This window comes from Sinocyclocheilus grahami, unplaced genomic scaffold (genome assembly GCF_001515645.1).
Source record: "Sinocyclocheilus grahami isolate Dianchi unplaced genomic scaffold, SAMN03320097.WGS_v1.1 scaffold153.1, whole genome shotgun sequence".
Lineage (NCBI taxonomy): Eukaryota > Metazoa > Chordata > Actinopteri > Cypriniformes > Cyprinidae > Sinocyclocheilus > Sinocyclocheilus grahami.
In genome coordinates this window covers 2,129,461-2,153,636 of record NW_015505332.1, presented here as the reverse complement: position 1 = coordinate 2,153,636, position 24,176 = coordinate 2,129,461, and the positions used below count along the sequence as shown (strand labels likewise).

The 24,176-nt window shown below is 37.4% G+C and overlaps 1 protein-coding gene across 2 annotated transcripts; it reads right to left on the bottom strand.

Moving 5' to 3' along the window:
• Window positions 1–1,025: 1,025 nt before the first annotated feature.
• nr2f5 (nuclear receptor subfamily 2, group F, member 5) lies at window positions 1,026–23,550 on the bottom strand. 2 transcript variants are annotated; one of them, XM_016281978.1, is made up of 5 exons: window positions 22,550–23,550; window positions 13,621–13,901; window positions 12,698–12,944; window positions 2,007–2,092; window positions 1,026–1,213 (listed from the first exon to the last, which is right to left on the bottom strand). In XM_016281978.1, the coding sequence occupies exons 1-5, from the start codon at window positions 22,914–22,916 to the stop codon at window positions 1,181–1,183; spliced, it is 1,014 nt and encodes a 337-aa protein (XP_016137464.1). In that variant the 5' UTR covers window positions 22,917–23,550; the 3' UTR covers window positions 1,026–1,180. The 2 variants fall into 2 exon arrangements, with proteins under 2 accessions (XP_016137464.1, XP_016137463.1); XM_016281977.1 differs by lacking the exons at window positions 1,026–1,213; window positions 2,007–2,092 and adding an exon at window positions 9,853–11,369.
• Between the last annotated feature and the right edge of the window lie 626 nt (window positions 23,551–24,176).

Here is a 24,176-nt window from a genome sequence, read left to right as displayed (position 1 = left end):
ACATACGCAACATCCCAACACGACACACCCAGCGGGGCGATTGCAAAATGGGGTAGGGGTCATGGACGGGTCAGTGTCGAACATACCATTCCTGTCTCTGTTTGGCATTCTGCTGCAAATGTCACAAGGGAGGGACTAACAACGCTAGGTAGCGCAAAACCTACTTTCCGAGGTAAAAGCTGAATTACTGGTAAGAGTCCCATTAACAACAGCATTGTCATGTGAAGTGGGGCAAATGTGAGCCGGAGGGTGTCAAGCAGGGGTGAACAGAGACCTATAGGAGATGTACTGTACATACTAGACTACAAGAGTAGTAAGAGACATAGAAAGCACAGGCGTTATATAACCTGACTCAACTGATTTAACCTTTGTTTTATTCAAATTAAGATTTGAAAATGCACTTATTTTGATTGTATAAATACTGGGTTACTGAATATCAACATAGTGTCTTTAAAAATATACCAAATTCCCTACCAGTCAAAAGTTTGTGGTCAGTAAAATCTGTTTATGTTTTTAAATAAGTCAATTATGGTCACCAAGGCTGCATTTATTCGATTAATAATACAGTATAAACATTTGAATATATTTTAAAATGTATTTATTCCTGTGATGCAAAGCTGAATTTTCAGCATCGTAGGTAGGTAGCTTTATTGTCATTCAACTGTACATGTAGGATGCACATATGAACGAAATTTCGTTTCACTGGCTCATAAAGAAAAACTACACTAACTAAAACATGTTCTACTGTACAAAATCTATTTCAAAAATATAATATAATATAAAATAAGATAAGATAAAAAAAAATGCTCCAACATGAATTAAGAATATAACACTAAAAATAATTTAACAGCAGCATATAAATAATTACTAAGTGCACACAGGGTCGTCCTTTGGGGGGTGCAACTGGTGCGGTCGCACCGGGCCCCGCGCATGAGGAAAAGTTTTTAGAAAAGTTACTTTGAGTTCAAAAGTCTAATAGCTTGTGGATAAAAGCTATTGCAGGACCTTACTGTTCTGCCCCGAATGCTGTGAAACCTTTTTCCAGAGGGCAGCAGCATAAGCAGTCCATAATGAGGATGGGTGGGGTCCTTTAAAATATTTTGGGCACGGGCCAGACAGCATTTGTGTGCAAGGTCCTGGATGGAAGGCAGTGAAGAGCCCATGATCTTTTCCGCTGTCCTCACCACTCTCCGCACAGACCTCCAGTCTGAGGCTTTACAGTCCCCAGACCAGACCGAGATGCAGCTAGTCAATATCATTACTCATATCATTTCTTATTATTATCAGTGATGAAAACAACTGTGCTGATTAATATTTTTATGGAAGCAGTTATACATTTTTCAGGATTCTTTGATGAATAGAAAGTTCAAAAGAACAACATTTATTTGAAATATAATTTTATATAAAACAATTAAAGTCTTTATTGTCACTTTTGATCAAATAAAAAATAAAAGTGTTCATTTATTTAAAAAAAAGAAATCTTTCTGACCCTATACTTTTGAATAGTAGTGTATTTTTATTTAATAAATAAACAGAATCATTAAAATTCAACTGAAATTATTATTATTATTTATTTTTCTTTTTTTGGGTGGCTTCCTTGGACAAGTCCATGCCAGGATTTCAGACTTTTGGGGTCATAATACATTTTGTAGTCATTTGTGATAACTGGATAAAGGATTTTAAAACCATTTTATAGAAAGTAATTTGTACTAGGAAAATTATATTTAAAAAAATGTGAAAAATAACTACTGTCGATTTTTTTTCTTCTTTTTTTCTTTTCTTCCTTTTTTAAAGATTATTAAAGCCATGCGCATGAGCTTTTAAGATTTTATTAATTTAGTTGGATATGGATATAGTGCATAACTGCACAGTTAAAAATATGAAACTAAAATAGCTTGTGATTACAGTAGTGGCACATAAATAATGTGCTATATAGCAAAAATCACCTGCACTACAACAAGACATACTAAATAAAAACAAGTGGTGATTGTCTGTGCAAAACTCACCACTAGGGTGTTGCTATGCAGTATACTGGTTGCCGCGGCGCTGATATGCAGTTTCTGTAGAATTGCAGATGTAGATGTAGAATTTCCTGTAAAAGAGAAATGCATAACATTATGGAAATAATGGGTTAGAATGCAATTTTGTGTTGATGAAAGTAAATATTTAAATGTTTTTTTGAAAGCTTTGATAACTAATAAATCATTGTTTTTACTGCATAGCAGGGCAGCCCAGAGCCAAGGACACCTTGCCATGGCAAAAAAAAACTAATGGAGAGACAACTGTCCCTGAGGTCAGAACAGGTGCTGCGGGAGAGGCCAGAGTCCGCCGGGACAGCTGTACTATTCCTGTCCAGAACAGAGCCGGCTGACTGCGGATCCACAGAGACTAATGACAGATGGACAGGTGAGGGAGCCCTCGAACGGCCCGGATGTTTGTGCTTTACACTCCGAGATGATGACGGAGAAAGCTTTTACACAACATACATAGAATTGATGGCGTCTAATTGCTCATAAATACTGCTAAATGTGTTAAATCAGCATGTGCTTATTTCTAATAGTGTTCCTCTGTCCTCTGGAAACAGATTTATTCACTCCGATGAGCAATTTCCACACACACAGACTCGTGGAAAATCATGCAGCTGCAACACCCCGCGCCAATTAACATGACTGCGACCTCACACATCCGGGTCAGTGCATCCGAGCAGGGGAACAAAGGCAGAGCTGGTCCCAGAATGTGAGTTCCCAATTACCCTTGAGTGAGATCCACAGAGCAGAATGCTGCAGGTGAGAAGTTGGATGGGGCTTCAATCAACCTCTGTGGCACCGGCTTGGAATCGCTGCGTGTCTGTGATGAAAAATGCTGAGGGCACAAGCCAAAACAGTACACAGACTAATGAATTCAGTGCATGTGTAATTTATGACGAGCAGACGGGTCCCTCGATTCTTTCCGGTGTGGAACTGCATGCTACAATATTAAATACATATTTAAGAGCCGGTTATCAAGAGGCAGTGTCATGTGAGGTCATTATACTGTGACCCACAAAAAGCTCAAAAGATACTAATATATATACATAGCAGTATTTAGAATTTACTTTATTTATTTGATGTCATTCATGTCTTTTCATTTTTTTTTTCACATGGAAGATGAAAGGAGACATTTTAAAGAATATTTATGAGAGTTCATAGTGACTATTATCATCAACCTCCAAAAAGATCGTTAAAAAAAATGGCTAAACAATTTCAAATTTGATATTAAATTTATGGCATGTTACACATTCAATTAAATATGAGTTTTTTGAAGTAGAAAGACTGAAAAATAATTTGTGTTTGGGTCATTTTGACCCGGGGAGGATTTTCTTTTTGCCAGAAATGCTAGTTAATGTTATCAGCACTAGACTAAAACTTTCTAAAGAAAAAAAAATAATCAATTTTTTATGGATTTATTCCCCAACGCCTTACATATGTGTTGTTCTTCTAAGTCAAAAATGTCTGGCCTACAAAAATTGCTTATAAATTTGTATAAATAAAATGATGCTATTTTACCAAATTTTGGATTCAATCTTTTTATTAACTTGTTTTCTTTCAGTTAGCACATGTTTTGTATTTCTTTGATTGATCATCAGTCCTCATTAATCTGAGTTTATGCACCTCAGTTTTTGTGTAAACATTGCCAAAAGTATGCTCAAATGTTTTTTTTTTGGTTTGTTTTTCTCTTAAAACCTGAAGTGCTTAAGCTCAGACCAGTGAGGCCTACAGTCAATCACTTCCAAAAATACAGAAATACAAAACTTGTGTTAACTGAAAGAAAACAAGTTGACAAAAAGATACAAGCAATTAAAAAAAAAACAGGAACACCAAATTAGGTAAAGGATTTTCAAGAGTCCTAACTGAGGAGCAGAGAAGTTGTTATACAAGCAAGCATCTCAGATCTTATTTGTGTTTATGTCAGATTCAGAAAAGGTGCGTTGGTATCAAAATAGTCATCAATACCTAACGGCATGGGTTTCTCTGTGTTGTAGCTGACTGAAAATAGTCATATGGACTGTTTTGTGTTATTATTTTTGTCCTTTTTCAGGCATGATATCCCCCAGTTTGGGGTGAACTAATGCTTTAAAAATCAGTTAAGTAAACATATTAATTGATCAAAACATGCAGCTACTAACTGCTCAGACAAACACAGCATATAGTGGCAGATGTTGTCAACACGATAGGAAATTTGCCTAAAGGCCACGGGGACTGAGTGCTGTATCTCATCTCAACTCGTTCCCTTTCTGTTAACAGTTCAATGGCATGTCATCTGCAACAATTACCCTGTCCTTACTGTACCGAACAACTCGATAGAATATGACTGTGATCTAATGTAGTAGATCCATCAGTGCTGGTGTAATGACAGTGGAGTTCACACAGAGATCAGGAATCAATGTGCGGCTCTGCAAAGGGCATATAGAGTTTGTTAGTGATGTACAGGCGTGTACACAATCTGTGCATGCAAAACTCAAATGACTGTCATTTATGAAGATATAAACGTTATCTGCCAAAAAACATTCTCTGAGTCCAAAAGTCTTAGACCTAACCGAACTTAAAATCTGGGATTTAAAACCTGATTTAAACCTTGAAATAAAAAGTTGTAAGAATATTAAAATAAATAACAAAATGAATATTTATTTAATAACCTTTTAGATCATTTAATATTTATTCAATAATAATCTATTTCAAATAAAATTGAATAATAATTTAATATAAATTTAAAGCAAAGAAACTAGTATTAGTATTTATTTTAATAAATTGAAGTATTACTAATAGTAATATTTCGAGAAACCTTTGGAACTCGGTTATACATAAGACTAAAAACACATTAAAAATACTAAATATTGTGACATTTTATTATCATTTTAAAACTCTGTATTCTATTTGAATATATTTTAAAATGTAATTTATTCCTGCAATGCAAAGCTGAATTTTCAACATCATTATTCCAGTCTTCAGTGTCATTATTATTATCATCAGTGTTGGAAACAATGTGTTGCTTAATAAATTTTTTTAGGATTCTTTGATTAAAAAAGGTTCAAAAGAACAGCATATCTGAACATGTTCTATATTAGAACATTATAAATGTAGACACTTTAGTGTCACTATTGATTAATTTAATGCATCCTTGCTGAATAAAAGTAGTAATTTCTTTAAAATAAATAAATACATACATAAAATTAAAAATAAATAAATGGCTGACTCCAATCTGCAGAATATTTCAAAACAACTGAGCTAATGGCGAGCAGGAACTGTGCCTTTCGAGAAACCTTTGGAACTCGGTTATACATAAGACTAAAAACACATTAAAAATACTAAATATTGTGACATTTTATTATCATTTTAAAACTCTGTATTCTATTTGAATATATTTTAAAATGTAATTTATTCCTGCAATGCAAAGCTGAATTTTCAACATCATTATTCCAGTCTTCAGTGTCATTATTATTATCATCAGTGTTGGAAACAATGTGTTGCTTAATACATTTTTTTAGGATTCTTTGATTAAAAAAGGTTCAAAAGAACAGCATATCTGAACATGTTCTATATTAGAACATTATAAATGTAGACACTTTAGTGTCACTATTGATTAATTTAATGTAAAGTAGTAATTTCTTTAAAATAAATAAATACATACATACATAAAATTAAAAATAAATAAATGGCTGACTCCAATCTGCAGAATATTTCTGTAGAATCTATTTTAGAGGGCTCAAAAAAATCTATTTTACTCCAAAATGAAAAGACATTTACTCACTCTCATGTTGTTCCAAGCCTGTATAACCTTTCTTTGGTGGAACACAAAATTTAGCAGATTGTCTGGCATGCTCTGTCCTATACAATGAAAGCAAAAAAAGTTAAAGCATAAAATTAACATAAAAGCACTGTACATTTAGTCATTTGGATCCATACACAAGCATTTGTGAGAAACATGATGTCAAGCCACAGCTATGTGTCTTGATTCTAAATGCTAATGTGCAATTTTGCGTGAATGATTCCTTTAAGAGATGTCTAGTTCTCAGAGACTAAAATTAGAATATAGGGTTGGGCGATGTCTACAGTGAAACGTCGTGATGGACGATGATATCGGGGGGCGGGGTTAGGGGTGTGCCCAAAGCGTGAAACAAATAACGTGTTATACGTAGCCACTAAAACGTTAGCCGCTTTCTAGTGGTAGCCTGTTGCATTTCAGTACATGAAAGTTCACTTACCACATACACAGAGTAAGGAGAAATGTCTGATAGGACGATGGCGAATGATCACGATGATCATTAGGAATCCCGATGTCAGCTTAACATCGTGATGTCTGTCAGCCATCGGAGATGGACGATGGCATCGACTTATCGGCCCAACCCTATTAGAATACAGGCGATTATGGTTTCGAATCATTCACAGATTACACAAATAGGAGAATGAGAAACATACAGACCATTTGAGAATCTAAAGAGTACAATTTGGAGGGAGATTTAAAAATCATTAAACTGAAGATCTCTATTCTGGGAGCGTTATAATCAAACTCTTGCGTTTTGGTAATCACTATTTGAGAGTTGCCCTGGGGCAGTTGGCAACGCAACCCCATCAATATTGATGCCCTGCAGCTTAACTGGGTTTTGGAGGGACTTTCTCCCACATCAATATTGATGCCATTGCCACATATCCTCGTCAGGCCCTCTTTAAGGATTTATAACAGCTACAGGGAAGGGTGGACGACTTTGTTAAAATGCTGCGGATGTTTCGGTCCCAGTGACTGTGCTGGAGGAATTTCTTTTAGTCACAGTCATTAGTTTTATGAGATTGTGATTGCTCTGGATTTTCGGTTTGGAAAACGAAATGGATTTCATTTTCAAATGAAAAACACCTAAATAAATGGGCTTTTGATTTCAGCACCCCCAAAAAGCAATCATCCCAAACTTCTCCAGTACGGTTTTGTGCGTTCCCTCAACCCGCCGCAGGGCAGGAGCTCCGCTTCAGCAGCTGGCTTCCTGACAGAGAGCCAAAAATGAGAGACCTCGTATGCACAAAGACTGACCTCAATTCAGTTTGACGTCTCAACTATTGATCTGACTGGCCGACCCTCCCAGAGACAGACCGCTTGCCCTTGTGGCCAGTGTTCAAGTTTAAGCGCTATAGCTGCGGGCGACTTCATTCTTAACATCTGAAACGTGCATTGCTATAGTTCATCCAGGCCTGTTGTTAAATTGAGATTGTCACATCAGTTAGAGGTTAAACGTGTGTGTGTGACTCAAACACTGCTCAACAACACCCCATTTGTTTGCTATAGTTTGGAACAATCACTGTCGCGTCTGAATGATTTATGGGGCCTGACACCAGATTTGTCATTTTAACCGCAAGCCACAATGACTATTAAAACACGTCAGAGTCTAAACAATGGTAAAACTGAAGCTGGATTTTTATCGAACTTAAGATGTAAAATACAAGCATCCTTATAGATGCTTAAAATATGTATGAGATGATAAAAACCAATATGCATCTACATTCAAACGGACATTTAACTTACCCACAGGGCACATGCTTCTGCAAATACATTTAATATTCACAGTTAGGTAATATTGCATGCTGTTGAGGTGAAGAGGTCACTGTTGAACTGGAGTGACAAGTCTGAAATGAAGGCTCTTGATAGTACCTGAATTCATTGTATTGATACACTGATTTCACATCATTGGGAACTAGGGAGTGGAATGAGACAATCAATACGTTAAAGGGATAGTTCACCCCAAAATTTAAATTATGTCATTAATTGCTCACCGTCATGTCGTTCCAAACCCGTAAGACCTTTGTTCATCTACAGAACACAAATTAAAGCTGCAGTCCATAACTTTTTTGGTTAAAAATGATCTGATATCAATAATTGAGGAAGTACATAATCAGCCAGTGTTCAAAACTATCGCCTTACTTTAGCCCGATTCACAACGGTTAGCTTATAATAATGTTTCCTAATTTGAGTGATACTGGTAGGAATTTCATGGGAAATTCAAGCATGCCACTGCGTCATTACGTCACATCTGTAAACATAAAGAAGGCGTCCCGGCTAATAGGCTATGGCATGTGAGGATCCTGCAGGTGGAGGATCGTTTATAGCCTTTTCTCACAGCAGCTGGAGCACATCTAGCTGATTACAGATAGCCTACATAGGATTACACACGTTTTTGTATTTTAAAAAGAAACAGTTCGAAGAAAGAATCATTTGCTTTTTGGATTCAAATAATTTCTTATTATGAAATTTGAATGGTATGAAAATTAGAAATTAGACTGTACAGAAATTGAAATCGTCATGTAACGCTAATACACACAATGCTCATGTTGTTAACATGAACAATTTGAGAAAAATTTGGCTGACTTGTTACTTGTTCAGATGACAATATTCTAATTTTGGTCATATATTCCAAACGTAGGTTAGAATCTGTGATTCCTAAGTACAGTACACCCACACCGGTGCGGTGACAGACAGCCACACATACACATACACATACACCTCAAAACATTAGATTCATCTGCGTTGGAGCAATGCCGGTGCACAACCCACGCAAAGAAGATAATTTCACAAATAGCTGCAATTGCAGGTTTTCAAACAAAGATGGCGACAAAGAGGCAAAACTTACAGACTGTAGCTTTAGGCCTGGGACACACTAGACGATTTTCAAATCTTAAACGATTTTAAAACAATGGGAGGCCACATACATGAAGACAGTTCAACTGATTTTTAGCCTTGTAATCCTCTGAACGCACAAACTAGACGATTTGAGTAGATCGCGAGACCACACACTTGTTGATTGTAGGAACAATTTCACAGTGACACATGATCTCACGGACACTCGCGAGATCAAAAGTGACTAGAGAAGAAAAACAAATAGAGGACAATCAAAGTTGTCAGCTGGCTCTCCTGTGAAAAACAAAGTATAACAAAGAATATGGGTGATGTTCTCTGCTTTCACGGCATGTTTGTGGCTTCCAAGTTTCAGCTATTGAAGCACACAACATCCGGTAGGTGACGCATGCTTGCTCTCATTGGCTATCACGGGTATCAGGTCAGAGGCAGCCCGATCAAGAGTCGTAAATATCAAACCTGTTTGATTTTTACGATTTGAGTTCGGGGACGCTCCGTCTCAATCAGGAGCAGATAAATAATCTCTCTACAATTAGATTGTAATGACACCACACAATAGAGTATTTTTTGGACAATTTTTTAAAATGGTGGATTCAGGTGCATTCCCGACGTCAACACCATCTTCACATAAAAAGTCAGAGGTATGGAAGCATTTTAGATTTTGCAAGCACGATGACAATGGTCTTACGGGTTTGGAAAGACATGAGGGTGAGTAATTAATGACAGAATTTAAATTTTTGGGTAAACTATCCCTTTACTGACTAATATGGAGGAAACTGCCATTAAGTAAAAAACTAAGTAAATTAAGGAAATATTTTTGCATTTTGGAAAAATCCACTCATAAGAATGACAAACATGAAGTAATGTTTTAAGGTGACTAAGTCATGTGATAAAGTCAAATGATTTAAATTGACATGTTTAGTGCAAATCCAATCCAAATGCAACCAAATATCCTTGTACAATGGTCCTTAAGCATTAATCATGGTATTGGGAACACTGACCTGGAACGCTTTTTGCCATGGAGATAAATACCTGAGGAAAGTAGTCAGTTTCAGTCAGTCAGACACATCAGTATTTTGGGTTCAGATCCATTTTTTTATGCACAACAGGCTTAAAAACTATTGGCCCAAACCAGAATAATACAAGAATGAAATGAGAAACAGGAACAAAATGTCACAAAAAAAGCAGCAATTCTGTGAATGACAGACTTTTATTTCATTAATTCATTTCTCCAAACCTAAAATACAGAAAAACATATTTTGATAGAAATATTCTGTGAACTAATACAACAGGTCCTGCTTTCAAAGGTCCAATGGCTTTTATATCCAAATGCTGCCTTAAAAGCTGTAGTGCCATGTTAAAAAATGTGACAATGGGGTTTAAACATATTCAAACGAGCAAGAAAGTAACAAAAATACTTGATGAAATCTACAGTATGCTACACAATATACCTGGTCATCAAAGGCAGACTATTGGCATAATTGAGGTCTTGAGTTTGTCGGGTGAATTAGGGTAATCTGGATCATTTTTGCATGTTTGACTGCCACCTCAACACTTTACACAATCAAACAAGACTTCATCCTATGACAGCCCAGTTAGAATATGGTACAGTTAGCATAGACTTTGTTGGCTTGGACACATCGGAACTTTCCCGACGTTCCCAAATGTCCCAGAATACCCTATTTTACCCTAGTGTTTTTCTTGAAGCTACAGGAGATAAACACCTGTATTTAACAAGATGCATGTTGTGCTTGACACGCCAACATTCTGTCTAGATGTGCTGATTATTTGGATGCAGCTGAGAAAAGCACGGAAAGTGAGGGTTATCTGGCTGGTTTCAAGTGCCTCTTTCAAGTCTTCCCACTTCATCAGAGACCTAAACGCAAAAATCAACAAGACAAACGAAATTTCACCTCAGTCATCAATTCTACAAAATGCTCCCGAGAGTTCAGTTGCCTGTCCTACTTTGGCATTGGCTTTCTCTCCAATGAGTCCTGCAAGAGTCATGCCTTTCTCTCGGTTGTGTTTGGGGCGAAATACAAACCCCCAACTAAACAGACAGTATCTTGACTCTCCCGTTAATACAAGTAGTTTTCGAGGTCCATCTAATAGCTGTTCTAGTAAAGTTTTGGCATCAGCTTTAATGGCTTCTGGTTGAGTCAAAATCAGGAATGGACGTTCTCGTTCAGTCCTCATTCATAGAAAACCTCTGTAGGAAACAGTTCGGTGTCTATATGAGCGCTGTGGTCCATTCCCCTTGATGGAACAAACGGCTGGTGCTTCAGGAAAGTGAGCAGGTGATGATGTGGCAGAAAGGGGCGTGGCTTGCTGACAGATTCTCTGTATCGGCCATGACCCCATGGCGGCGGGGGTGTGATATGGATTATGGGGGCAGGATCAGGGCCCGTTCTCATTGTAATGGAGTGAAATGGGCCGGTCTCTCTGGACGGGCATGTAAGGCCAGTTGTAGCTGGAGCCGGAAAGCAGCATGTCCCGCAGCAGGGTCTCGATGGGCGTTTTGCCTACCAGTCGCACGAAGAACAGCTGTTCGATAACAGGAGAAGACACGATGCGCAGGGAAGGCAGCCGTAACAACAGGCGGCCGAATCGGTTGGGTTGATTGGGGTATTGGTTCCGCACATACTCCTCGAGAGCGCACTGGGACTTTTCCTGGATACTCTCCACATGGGCCACATCAGACAGACCCATGGCATCTGAAGAAGAAAGTAAAAACAGATGGGAAAATTAAGAAATACTGTACTACTATCAACCCATCTATCCATCTGTCTACAAATCAATAAATCTATCTATCTATCCGTCCATCTATCTATTACAACTGAAAGAAATTCAACACGTCTATCTATCTATCTGTCTGTCTGTCTGTCTGTCTGTCTATCACAACTGAAAGAAATTCAACACGTCTATCTATCTGTCTGTCTGTCTATCTACAAACTACATACACTTAATCCTGCTGAGCTTCAGTTCTGATAACAAAAGATTAATTGCTTCATATTTCTATGAGGGCGAGGATACCCGCTGAGCGGGACACAACCGCCACTTCTGTCCCATGAGTCCAGATAAAGACATGTATAGTTACGGTAGGCAGCATTTTGTAAGGGGGGCACTGATGCGTCAGTCCCTGGCGTAATGTCAGCGGTGACAAGCCTTGCGTGCTTCTGCGCCAGTCCCCCTCACGCTGGCGTTGCACGGCAAAGGCGTCCCCCTCTCTCTTTGTGTTTCACAGTGTGAACACACGCTGGGAGCTGCCACCGCACCGCGTCGGGAAATCGGGGCGACTGGCTGACATTAGAGGCCTGTCGGGTGATGTGAGGTGATAGGAGGTTTGGGCTGAGGTTACGGGCCACAAGAGTTTGTCTGTCCCTGTTAGCTCATGCCGGCGGATCCCAGCAGGGGGTGGAGGGGGGCTATTGCTGGAATTGCAGGATGGATCACATTGATGCCCAAGGCTACAGAGGTTATGTAGGTCACGGCCAGACTGAAGTGAATCCCTCTTGCTGCAACTCAGCATGCATAATTCAGTCATGTTGGTGGAAGTTGAGGTGGGGCGGGGGGCTGCTTGGCTGGTTTCAATAATAGATGGAAGCGTGAAGGATTGAGTGATAAAAAAACGAATCGCGAGTGGTGGGTTCAGTCATCCATTAGGAAAAGTGCAGGTCTGGGCTGGAAAAGGGTTTCTGACAGGTAGAGCAGGGAATCAGAAATAATATAAACCAGTGGGCAAGACATCTCTCAGTCTGCAGCTCTATACCAAAGCTTGGCAGCAGCACGGAAAACCCTGCCCATCATGAATGTTTTGGGTGTAACATGTAGTTTGTACGGTAACGTACGTTATGTAATCTGGTACCCTTTCTATTTATTTTGCATAGTTAGTAACAAACACGATTGGAAACCTCAAAAAATAGCCAGGACTACTGACAACTAGACCTAAACAGATCAGCAAAACAGGTCCAGGTGTTTCTAAAATGGACTCATAGAGTAAATACTAATCAAACCAAGTAGCCTTAAGGTTAGTTGTTCTTACCAGAGGTGAAGAGTACGATGGACTTCAGACAGGAGTATTCGGCTGTGTCTACCTGAAGGGCTTTCAGTTTCTCCACCTGCTCTTGGAAGACACGTATGTGGTCCATGAAGGCCACCACTCTTTCAGCTGACATGGGGGAAGCGTGTAGACCGGCAGCGGCCAGCAGGGGTGCTACATGTAGTGGCATAGAGCACTGAGCAGCATTTAGCACGAACAGCTCACTCCACGACATACGCAAGAGTGCCACCTACACAAAAAAGGCCCACACGTGTAAGACATTGCAACAGATATAAAATATAATATAAAAAAATACTAAAAAAATTAAACCTTAAGATATAAAATACATTAATAGAAATGTGTGCGTTTCTTGTTCAAAGTCATAAAGAAGTAAAAAAAGATATTACTTAGCATAAAATTACATACATTTAATTCAATTATAAATTAATGAAAAAAAAACATTGATGTCTTCTATTATATTGCTGTCACTGTTAGCAATATACCACTCAAGGCTGTGCATTACAGTCATTTGATCTAGGTCAAGTGGGTTTCCGGAAAATTATCCCTCATCCATTGTAAAATCACAATTATGATTTATTGCTTTAAGTTTCTTAATATATGTTCAAATAGACAGTGCATGTTACTCTGAAGAAAAATTCAGAGGTTTTAATAACTTTTCTTTCGACTGATGTTACCAGGCCCTCTTACAACTTTTTGTTATTGATTCAACAAATAAAATAAAATAAAAAATATTTAAAAATATTAGATAAAACTATAAGTAAAAATGAACTTGATTTATCAGTTTCTAAAATAAAATGTAGTTATTTATTTATAAAAATGTACAAAATACAAATTTTTTTTAAGAATATGAAAATAAAAATGGAAAAATCTAAAGAATGTATTAAGTAAAAATTAACTTGATTTACCTGGTCCATGAGCTGTAGGTCAGGAAAGAAAGGGATATTCTTTGCCCACTCCACGGCGCTGAAGAGCAAACGGGCGGCCAATTCACAGATATTCTCGATGCCCATTAGGTTGTTGGACTGCATGCACTGGGCTCCATAGCGGGACGTGGGGTACGGCTCGGCACGTAGGAGCAGAGAGATGAAGCCTGAGAGATACGGCTGCCCGTTGTATGGGTCACTCCCGTTGCTCAGGTACTGTCCTGGACTGGACTGCGAGTTGGACATACGACCCCTTTGCACAGCTGAGGAGGAGAAAATAAAAAGCAAAGAACCATTAAAAGAGGATGGTTGAAATTGATGTGATGTGTTTACTTGCAAAAACAACCAAATCCATCCGCCACAATAGATCAAGTGCCCTTCTGCTTTCTAATGTCTAAGCAACTGCAGTCATAGCATCTGTGAAACCCATCAGAGAGATGCCGACCCCTCTGCTATCCATCAATGAGTAATGAGTGAGTGAACACTATGGGTGAAATGGTGTTTTTCACACTTTTTCAAACAAATGGTTCAGCCCGAGGCGAAGGGCAAAACAGAGGCCATTCCTGTAACGATGCAGCTCAGTGCCCATTTGGGAAACACCTGTTTAACTATCTTGCTGTCTGGCCAATAACTCCATTTACTATAAACCAGAGGGAGCATGAAATGAGCACAGAATGAAAAAGAGACTGTGTGTGTATGTAAGAGAGGGTGATAAAAACCCAGAGGAAAATGTTATTGCTCAGAGGTTTCACAGACATAATAGAGTTTCGTGGAAGTGTCAATCTCAGTTGTTCCTCATAAATGACAGACCAAGACCTGAAAGTATCATTATCGTTTTATTTTAATAATTTGAATTTTAAAAAATTTAGCCAACGGCACATGCAAACCCTGAATCAGATGAATAGTAAGCGGGAATTAAGGTTGAAAGAATGACTAAATGATGAACAAGGTGCTCAGAAACTACAGATGTAGGCAGATCCAGGCCGATTAATTGACCGATATTTGAGATTGTCAGCATCAGCCCACCAATCAGATTAGGGCATCCAGTGGTAGAAGCGCCCACTATGACCAACAACACAGCCACTCAGTAACCTCTAGCTAGGAAATCACACATGATCAGGACTCACAATGAAGATTAAAAGGAAGGAACATGTCCACAAGCCTCTCATTATGATATAGTTTCCTTTAAAGGAAGGGAGAAACGTTTGTTTTGGAAACTGCAGCTACATACTGAATGCTTCAGCAATGTGTATAATTTACAACTGAAGCTTTTCCTTGTTTTATACAGTTACCGAGTAAAAATAATTTTTTATAAATGTCATTTGTGAACAAACAATAGTACCATTATTTTAAATAAATACACTACCAGTCAGAAGTTTGGAGTCAGTACAATTTTTTGAAAGGAGTCTCTTTTGCTCACAAAGGCTGCATTTATTTGATCAAAAATACATAAAAAACAGGAATATTGTGAAATGTTATTATGATTTAAAATAACTGTTTTCTATATTAATATATTTTAAAATGTATTTTTTTTCATTGAATTTTCAGCTTTGCATTCATTACTCCAGTCTTCATTGTCACACGATCCTTCAGAAATCATTCTAATATGCTGATTTGCTGCTCAAGAAACATTTCTTGTTATTATTAATTGAAAACAGTTGTGATGCTTATTTGTTTTTGTGGAAAAGGTGAACATTTCATTAGAACAGCATTTGTTTGAAACAAAATTTTTTGTGATAATGTAATGTAAAGTCTTTGCTGTTTTTTTTCTGGACCTCACATTATTTCTCTCTCTCTGCATAAAGCAGAACAAAAAAATCAGGATGGAAAACTGCAAAAAACTCAAGCACTCTTAACAGCATACATTTCTTCAGAGCCGAAGTTGAACTGCATTCTTATGAGGCTCTGATAAATCAATAAGTGAATGTGCTTCACGTGTGTCAGAGGATTTACACTTGACTCACACTCAGAGGTCAAAAGTTACGGTAGCTGGACTTTCCTGTTTCTCGTTTGTTTTCACTGTTAGTCGTTCTCTCCTGAAACTGGTTGTGATGGAGCTTTGGCATACCATAAGACAAAGGGTGGGGACAGGTTACATTGAGTGTTCAACCACATTTCTGCACAAATATTTAATCACTCAGGTGCACAAATTTATTAAACCTTACTGACTGAATTATTTTGAATTAGGAGCAATTCACACTTGAACAAGTAAAATAGAAGTGCATGCTTTCACAGAATATGTTACTAAAGACATGAAAAGTGAAACCAATTGTCAAAATGCATTCTTGTACCATTTTTTGGTTGATCATTTTTCTTTTACCACCAGCAGTGTTATTTTAGTATTATTTATATAGTATTATGGAATTGACTGATGTTTTGAAATAGCCTTTTTTTCAGTTTTAATTTTAGTTTTTTGGTATGTGCTTTTTTGTATTTTTTAATAGTTATATTTGGCTTCAATTTATTTCATTTTTAGTTTTAGTAATTTTAGTACTTCAACTTGCCATGGAAACATTTCAAGTTTTTCATCTTATATTTATTTCAGAATTTACTTAAATCAATGAAATGTTTTTTTTTTTTACCTCCGGTTTCACAGACAAGTCTTAAGGCTAGTCCCAGACTAAAATGCATGTTTGAGCTGTCTCAACTGAAAATATCTTGCTCTGACATATCTTAAAATATTCAAATAATCAAAGAATAAAATATCTAGGGGTCTCAGACTTTTGAACACAACTGTGTTTGAAGGATCATAAGGCTTTACATTACACAGCAAATCAGAAGGAAGAGTCACCTCTGTCGGAGGTCACCTGTTTAAATGTGTTGAACAGCAGGATTAGCCAATCGACCAGGTGGCAGACAATCAAAGAATAAAATATCTAGGGGTCTCAGACTTTTGAACACAACTGTGTTTGAAGGATCATAAGGCTTTACATTACACAGCAAATCAGAAGGAAGAGTCACCTCTGTCGGAGGTCACCTGTTTAAATGTGTTGGAACAGCAGGATTAGCCAATCGACCAGGTGGCAGACTGATATTTACCCAAACCCCACAGAGAGCCGTCACATTTGAACTTTGCTATGATCCTGTCTATTATTAATGTTTACTTTCCATTGACCTATATTTCACCCTGCACATGGGAAGTGACTGACTTATAGATCATGGGATGAAGTCACAGTTTCAGAGACACTCGGCAGAAGCAGTACGTGGTGGACATGTGCTGTTTACTGCATCTGCACGCATGCTGCATCCATCCTGGGCCATTCTGCATGAAATCTTATACAAAAATCCGTTTTTTCTTTCTTTATTTATATAATACTGCAATTTATTTTAGTTAACATTTATTTTATTGCAAGTAATTTATTTACTGCTGCATACTGGCCCAAGTCAAAGGTTTCCACCCCCAAATCTCTCTATTTATTCTGGACTCTATATATGGCTCAAGTCCCTCATTCGATGAGATTTTGTATGCCAGCACTTCTGCATGTGAGTGTCAGACTTCATTCAGTCCACACTGGTCGTTTTCTAGTTCTGACAAAGGTCACGACCTTGCGCATTGGAACATTCCAGCAGATGCACATACTTGCAGAAGCCTGTGGAACTGACAAGGCAATCACACTGCTTTCTTTCAATCAGAGGCGCCCTTTGTCAGGCTGGAATGTCAGTCATGTCAAGAGCAGCCGTAAGGTGTAAAAACAGGTAGAGCAATCGAAGAAGAGGGGCGCTGGGAGGAAGATCATCTCTGTGAGTCTAAGACATGAACGCACTAGCTGAATCCTTCAGATCATTCTGTTATTACTTACATTTACACTCTTAAAAAGGTTCTTTATTGGCATTGATGGTTCCATGAAGAATCTTTAACATCCATAGAAGCTTTAATAGGAAACTTTATAGTGGCAAAAGATTCTTTAGTTTAGATTATTAAAATGTTCTTCACAACAAAATAAATGTTCACTGAAAGGTTCTTTGGAGAACCTAAAATGATTTTGGGTTACACTTTATTTTAAGGTGTCACTGAGTCATATTAATTAACTACATGTACTTACTATATGGTTAGGGCTAGGATTTGGGTTTGACTGTATGTAATTATGCATAATTAATTGTTATTATAATGGTAAGTACATGTAACGTATAACAAGGACACCTTAAAATAAAGGTGTTACCTGTTTTTTCTATGGCATTGCTGCAAAAACACTCTTTTGGAACCTTTATGTGAAGATTCCAAACCTACAGTAATTCTGGAACAACCTGAGGATAAGTAAATAATGACAGATATTTCACTTTGTGTTGAGTTACATCAAAATTGACGCACTTCTGGCTTCTTTGAAGCTTCCACAGAACATCCCCAGAAGGTTCGCATGTGGAATCAGGCTGTAAAACCATCTATTTTTAATCGAGAAGGTCACATTATCTACTCTGTCTGAAATCTGCACTAAAAAGCATATGCGTATACATGCATCTGTGTAACCGGCAGCGTGATTCTGCACCGTTCATTACCAAACGCACGTGATGAACTCGTAGGAGAGAGTGGGATTTCTGAGCACTGCAGAAAACAAAGAACCTTAGAGAGAAATGCGTTTGACCTCATCTGTAACAAGCAAGCCATGCAAGAGTTTCAAGCTACCAATGATCTATCAAATATCTAATTCTAAACAAAATCAGCTTGTTCATCTAATCCTGTCAATCAAAGGGTATATAAGCATCTCACTCCTGTTGCAATTCTTCCTTCATCCTTGCATCTTCTTAAACACAACTTTATTCTTAATACTTAATATCTGTTAACTACCAATTCTCTATACATTAATATTTCCATCTTCCTTTAATCAGGTAGTGCAGGGATATTTCTTAGAGTATCTTAAAGCATGCCAAATCCATTTATCTGTATAACACTCAAGGACTACATGAACTAGAGAACTTGACAATCAAGCTGTAATAGGTGCACATAATCTGATTTATTTTGCACTCGTACTACACTCATGTGAATCCATGAAGAAGACCTTCTGGATATTTTATGTAAAATACATACACTCCTCAATGTTGAGGAGCCCAGACACGACACTCAAGCAGAAACTGTATCACATACTATGAATATATCATAATATTGATGTAGGTTATTAATGTATCTATGTACTTATCAAAGACTGTGACCGCCTCAAATTGAACCTTGGAAGGAATCTTTATAAGTGCTACAAGACACTGTTCACTATCGTTCATATGTATATGTGAATACTAAACATAAACCTCATCCACAATGTCCACAGTATATAAGCCAAGTGTTTTGTTTGTTTGGTTCAAACTGTGTTATGACTGCAGATTATCTGTAATAGCTCAGTACACGGTGCTTCTCTTTGCAAGTGACTGAATTGCATAATTCAGAGAAGTCATCATTTATGAATGAAAAGAAGAAGCGAGGCTGCATGTGTCCCTGTCTATATCTATTTTGTCTAAACAAATGCTAAATGATTTCAGATTTTAGTAAAAAAAAAAAAAATTAGCACACTATATGGGGTGCCACAATGGAACCGCCTGCCATATAGGCTTTTCTTTAAAAATGTAAACACTAAATCAATTATGAGAGACAAAACAAGTCATAAAAAAATATAATGAATACATTCTATAAAAATGTTTTTATGAATAACTGGACTTTTAATTCTTAGGAATTTAATTCCTTTGTGACAACTAGCCCCGGTCTCCACTATGCATTGGAAAACTAGATGTTGATATTTTCTAATTCAACAGGCCACTAAGGAATGTCAAAGTATAAAAGAGGCTACCGAATATTATGGACCCATATTTGTCATTGAAACTATCTTCTAACATGAAGCTCATCAAAGGTCAACAGACTAGAGAATGAAGAGGTTTTCTCGGGTTCTTTCAGTTTGAAAACATGACTAAATGAATTTTCCCTGCGGTACTTTTCATAACCCAAATGAATGAGGAACTTGGCAGAGTTTTCACTATTAACCACCACCATAGAATAAAAAAAAGAACCCTAATAATTGAAACTTCTTTTGAAATGGACCATTTTTGAGGACGACTTTGCAAAATGCTTATGCCACAAATTAGTATTTAAACTCCAGAAGTCTCATGTTAATCTGCAAAGAAGGGAATTTCTTGTTTAATTTGTTAAAAAAAATTGTCATGTTGCTGTTGAATGTTATTTGGGCAATTAAAAAGCAAATAGCTGAAATTAGTCAAATTCTAAATTATATTTTAAACAAAATAATTATTAAATAGGTACATTATAAAAATAAATTGCTGTTGCAATGAGCATTTAAACAGAGGCTGATGAAAAAAACGAATCTTTCCATCACTACTCTCATAAAACAAACATTCATTAATGGTTATGTTTATCATTCTTATGAAGAACTTTTTGTTTTTTTTTGTTGACATTTGGTTCTTTAGCGATAAAGCGAGTTCTTTGAGCAAAAGTTGTGGATGTTACATTGCAGGCTCTTCACATTAGCACATGGTTCTGGGTTCTCAAAAGCACTCCTAAAGGTACACAGATGGTTTACACAGAACAAGAATAAACAGTTCTTTGAGGAACTTTGCTCTCAATCCCCTTTATGGTTCTAGGTGAAAACTTTAGCTCTGTCACCTTAGACATCAACATATGTTTGAGAAAAATTACACAAGTATTCAGTTTGAAAGAGATCCCATAGTCTATATTATTTTACACTTGTAGCAATAATTGTAGCAACTATACTTTTTGTGGAAAATATGGTTACAATAAAAGTTCCATTTAGAACCAAAATCCCATAGTGATGGTTCTTTTTGTTTTGTTTTTTGGAAACTCGTCTACTGGTAGGCTACTTTAGAGAACAAACTAATGATCCAAATGTCACAAGAACTTCAAAGATCCATATAGCCTATGAACCTCACACAACCAAAATGACCTTTATTAGAAGAAACTTAAGAGCCACTAATGAACCATTATTAAGTACACTCTAAAAAATGCTGGGTTAAATACAACCCAGTGCTGGGTAAAATTGGGACAAACCCAGCAATTGGGTTGTTTTGACCCAGTGGTCGGGTTACTAGCCAGAAGGTTGGGTTAAACATTTAACCCAACCGCTGATTCAAAACAGCCCAATTGCTGGGTTTGTCCCAATTTTACCCAGCACTGGGTTGTATTTAACCCAGCATTTTTTAGAGTGTACTTAATAATGGTTCATTAGTGGCTCTTAAGTTTCTTCTAATAAAGGTCATTTTGGTTGTGTGAGGTTCATAGGCTATATGGATCTTTGAAGTTCTTGTGACATTTGGATCATTAGTTTGTTCTCTAAAGTAGCCTACCAGTAGACGAGTTTCCAAAAAACAAAACAAAAAGAACCATCACTATGGGATTTTGGTTCTAAATGGAACTTTTATTGTTGTATTTAACCCAGCATTTTTTAGAGTGTATGGTTTGATTTTTGGTCCGTTTTTTAAAGTGTTCCCTAGCTTCAACTATATTATTTGAATCATTTCACATTTCTATTCAGGTTTTTCATAACTGTATTTTTCAATTGCATGCAGCAGTTCACACACTGTCAGGTCCAGAGGCGGACAGTAACTAAGTACATTTACTTGAGTATTGTACTTAAGTACACTTTTTGAGTATCTGTACTTTACTTGAGTATTATTTTTTCTGGAAACTTATGACTTTACCTTCACTACATTTGAAAGACAAATATTGTACTTTTCACTCCACTACATTTCTATCAAGATCCTCAAAGTAGAAAGTCGTTACTATGTAGCACCTTTGAAAGTCAGTGGGTGATTTTTGTCGTCTCTAAAAACTGTCTTTTTTTTCCAGACAGTTTATCAGTAATCACTCTTGTAGGGCTACATGAAGTGATTTCCCAGCATTTTCTGAACACTGACCAGTTCCAAATGTGATATTTATTTACAACAATTCAATAAGAAGAAGTTAATATTGTGGTATATATTAGACACAATATTGTCTGATTTTGTTTTGATTTTTTGTTAAAGCAGTGCTGCTGTTGTAAAGTTATACAGCTACAGTTGTGTTGCTGGGTTTTAAAGCAGGTTTGATTTTTTTATTTTCTTCCTTATCAGTCTATATTTACAGCAATATCACTGTCCGCTCCCTTCAAATGTGGATGAATGGCTACACATAGATGTGTCCAGAGCTGTGTGAGATCACTACCATCCTGCTTTTGTGGGGGTGGGTAGGGGTGTTAAATAATAATTTGTTTTGTTTTGTTTTTTTCCCCATAGGTTTTTAACATTATTAAAGCTCTTTATTCCAAAGATACTACAAGCTAGTCAGTGTATAGGTGTAATGTATTGTAAGTTGCTTCAAAGGTATTGCGTGTATTACATACAACAATAATAAAACAGTGCATTGACACAAAAAAAGGAAATGTACTTTTGGTACTTTTAAAAGCAAGTAGGTTTGATTTTTTTATTTTCTTCCTTATCAGTCTATATTTACAGCAATATCACTGTCCGCTCCCTTCAAATGTGGATGAATGGCTACACATAGATGTGTCCAGAGCTGTGTGAGATCACTACCACTGCTTTTGTGGGGGTGGGTAGGGGTGTTAAATAATAATTTTTTTAGTTTTGTTTTTGTTTTTTTCCCCATAGGTTTTTAACATTATTAAAGCTCTTTATTCCAAAGATACTACAAGCTAGTCAGTGTATTCAGTAGGTGTAATGTATTGTAAGTTGCTTCAAAGGTATTGCGTGTATTACATACAACAATAATAAAACAGTGCATTGACACAAAAAAAGGAAATGTACTTTTGGTACTTTTAAAAGCAAGTACTTCTCTACTTTTACTTCAGTAAAAATCTGTCTTTACAACTTTTACTTGTAATTGAGTAATATTTGACCAGCAGTATCTGGACTTTCACGCAAGTAATAGAGTTGAGTACTTTGTCCGCCTCTGGTCAGGTCTTACCCTCTCTCCTCATTCCGACCTTCAAGCACTTCTTCAGCCGGCAGTACTGGCACTGGTTCCGATGGTGCTGGTCGATGGGACAGTCGCGGTTCCCCCGGCAGGTGTAACTCAGGTTCCGTCTGACCGAGCGCTTGAAGAAGCTCTTGCAGCCCTCGCAGGTAAACTGGCCGTAGTGTTTGCCGCTGGACTTGTCCCCGCACACCATGCAGTCCACATTGGGAATTTTGTCCCCGGAGAGCGCGTCGTTGCCCGGGGTTGAACCTGAGGGAGTTCCCGGTGTCCCGCCGGGCTCCTGACTGCACATTTGCAGCTGGGAGCCGGGATCAGCCGAAATGTTCTCTTGCCACTGATTTACTACCATTGCCATGCTATCCCGCAACACTTTCTGTGGTAACGACCGATACAATGCGACTCGTTTCCAGCGGGGAGGAGAGTTCACACGGTCCTGAACGATCACCTCCGAGATCTTCCTATGACAAAAACCTGATGTAGCGAAACTTTACTTCTCTACTCAGAGGAGGTCTTGGAATATTTACCAAGTAAACAAGAAGGTGGCATAATTATTGTGAGAGAAATCCCAAATGCATGTTCATCTCGGAGTCTCAGGAGCTCCGAATACTGTCAATATTGCGCGATAATGTCCGAGCGAACCATCCGTTTGAAACTTCACGACCTTCTCGAAATCCCACTTGTGAAGCTTTGCTTTATAGCCTATGTAAGACGGCTCGCGATCGTAGGTATTATTAGGTATTTAAAGGAAAAGACAAAATAAAGAGCGCTTTCCAATCATGCATTCTTCGTCCAAACAAGAGCGTATGCGAAATATTATTGCGGGGGGGAAAAACATGTAAATAAAATAAAAATGAATTTTTTAACGCTACTAATTCTTTCCCTATGACAGTTCTTTGTACCACCAAAGTTGCTAAATAATCCGTCAAAACTTGTAGTTTCTGTTTACAAGAGGAGATTCAGCGTGTTTCACTCGGCAGCTGTCTGTTTCATCTCTGAGTACCGTAGTTAAGAATTCGGTGAAAGTGACACTAAACAGCCGTGCTTACCGGAGCTCCACCCACCACATTCCATATAAGGATATAGTGACCATATTTGTATATGACGCCTTCACAAGGGGCGGGGCTTGGATACGCTGAGTTTCTCAACTTGTCAATGGAGGTGCTAGATAAAAAGTCTTTGTCCAATTGGACAAAGGCGCTGCTCTTGCACAATTAATGTGAATTGTTTAACAATCTCAAGCGAGAATCTCGAGTTCTTGAGAAGAGACATTAACACTGATGGTTTTTTATTAGCACTACCAGAGTAGGCTACTACAGTACGAGTGACAATGTTCTTCTGTTTTAATCTATCACTTAATTTCATAATGTTCTGTTCTAGAATAAACGATTCAATGCAATACAGACACTGTTTTTTCTTCTTCTTTTTTTTTTAAACTACTGCACATTAAACATTTTTTGACATATTTACTCTCATCAGGACAGTTGATTCTCAAAATACAAGCGGAAAAAAAGATATAATTTATGTTACATTTCAGTAATAATAATTGCAAAATTTTGCATTCAATTTTATGTCATAAAATTCAATGCATAAACATGTTTTGTGCACTTAATTATTT

Coding starts and splice junctions, on each gene's coding strand:
- nr2f5 (XM_016281977.1), bottom strand. CDS start 22,916: ATGGCAATGGTAGTAAATCAGTGGCAAGAGAACATTTCGGCTGATCCC. Junction 13,902..22,549: donor GGTCGGAATGAGGAGAGAGG/GTAAGACCTGAC, acceptor TCTCCTCCTCAG/CTGTGCAAAGGGGTCGTATG. Junction 11,370..12,697: donor CATCGTACTCTTCACCTCTG/GTAAGAACAACT, acceptor TTTCTTCTTCAG/ATGCCATGGGTCTGTCTGAT.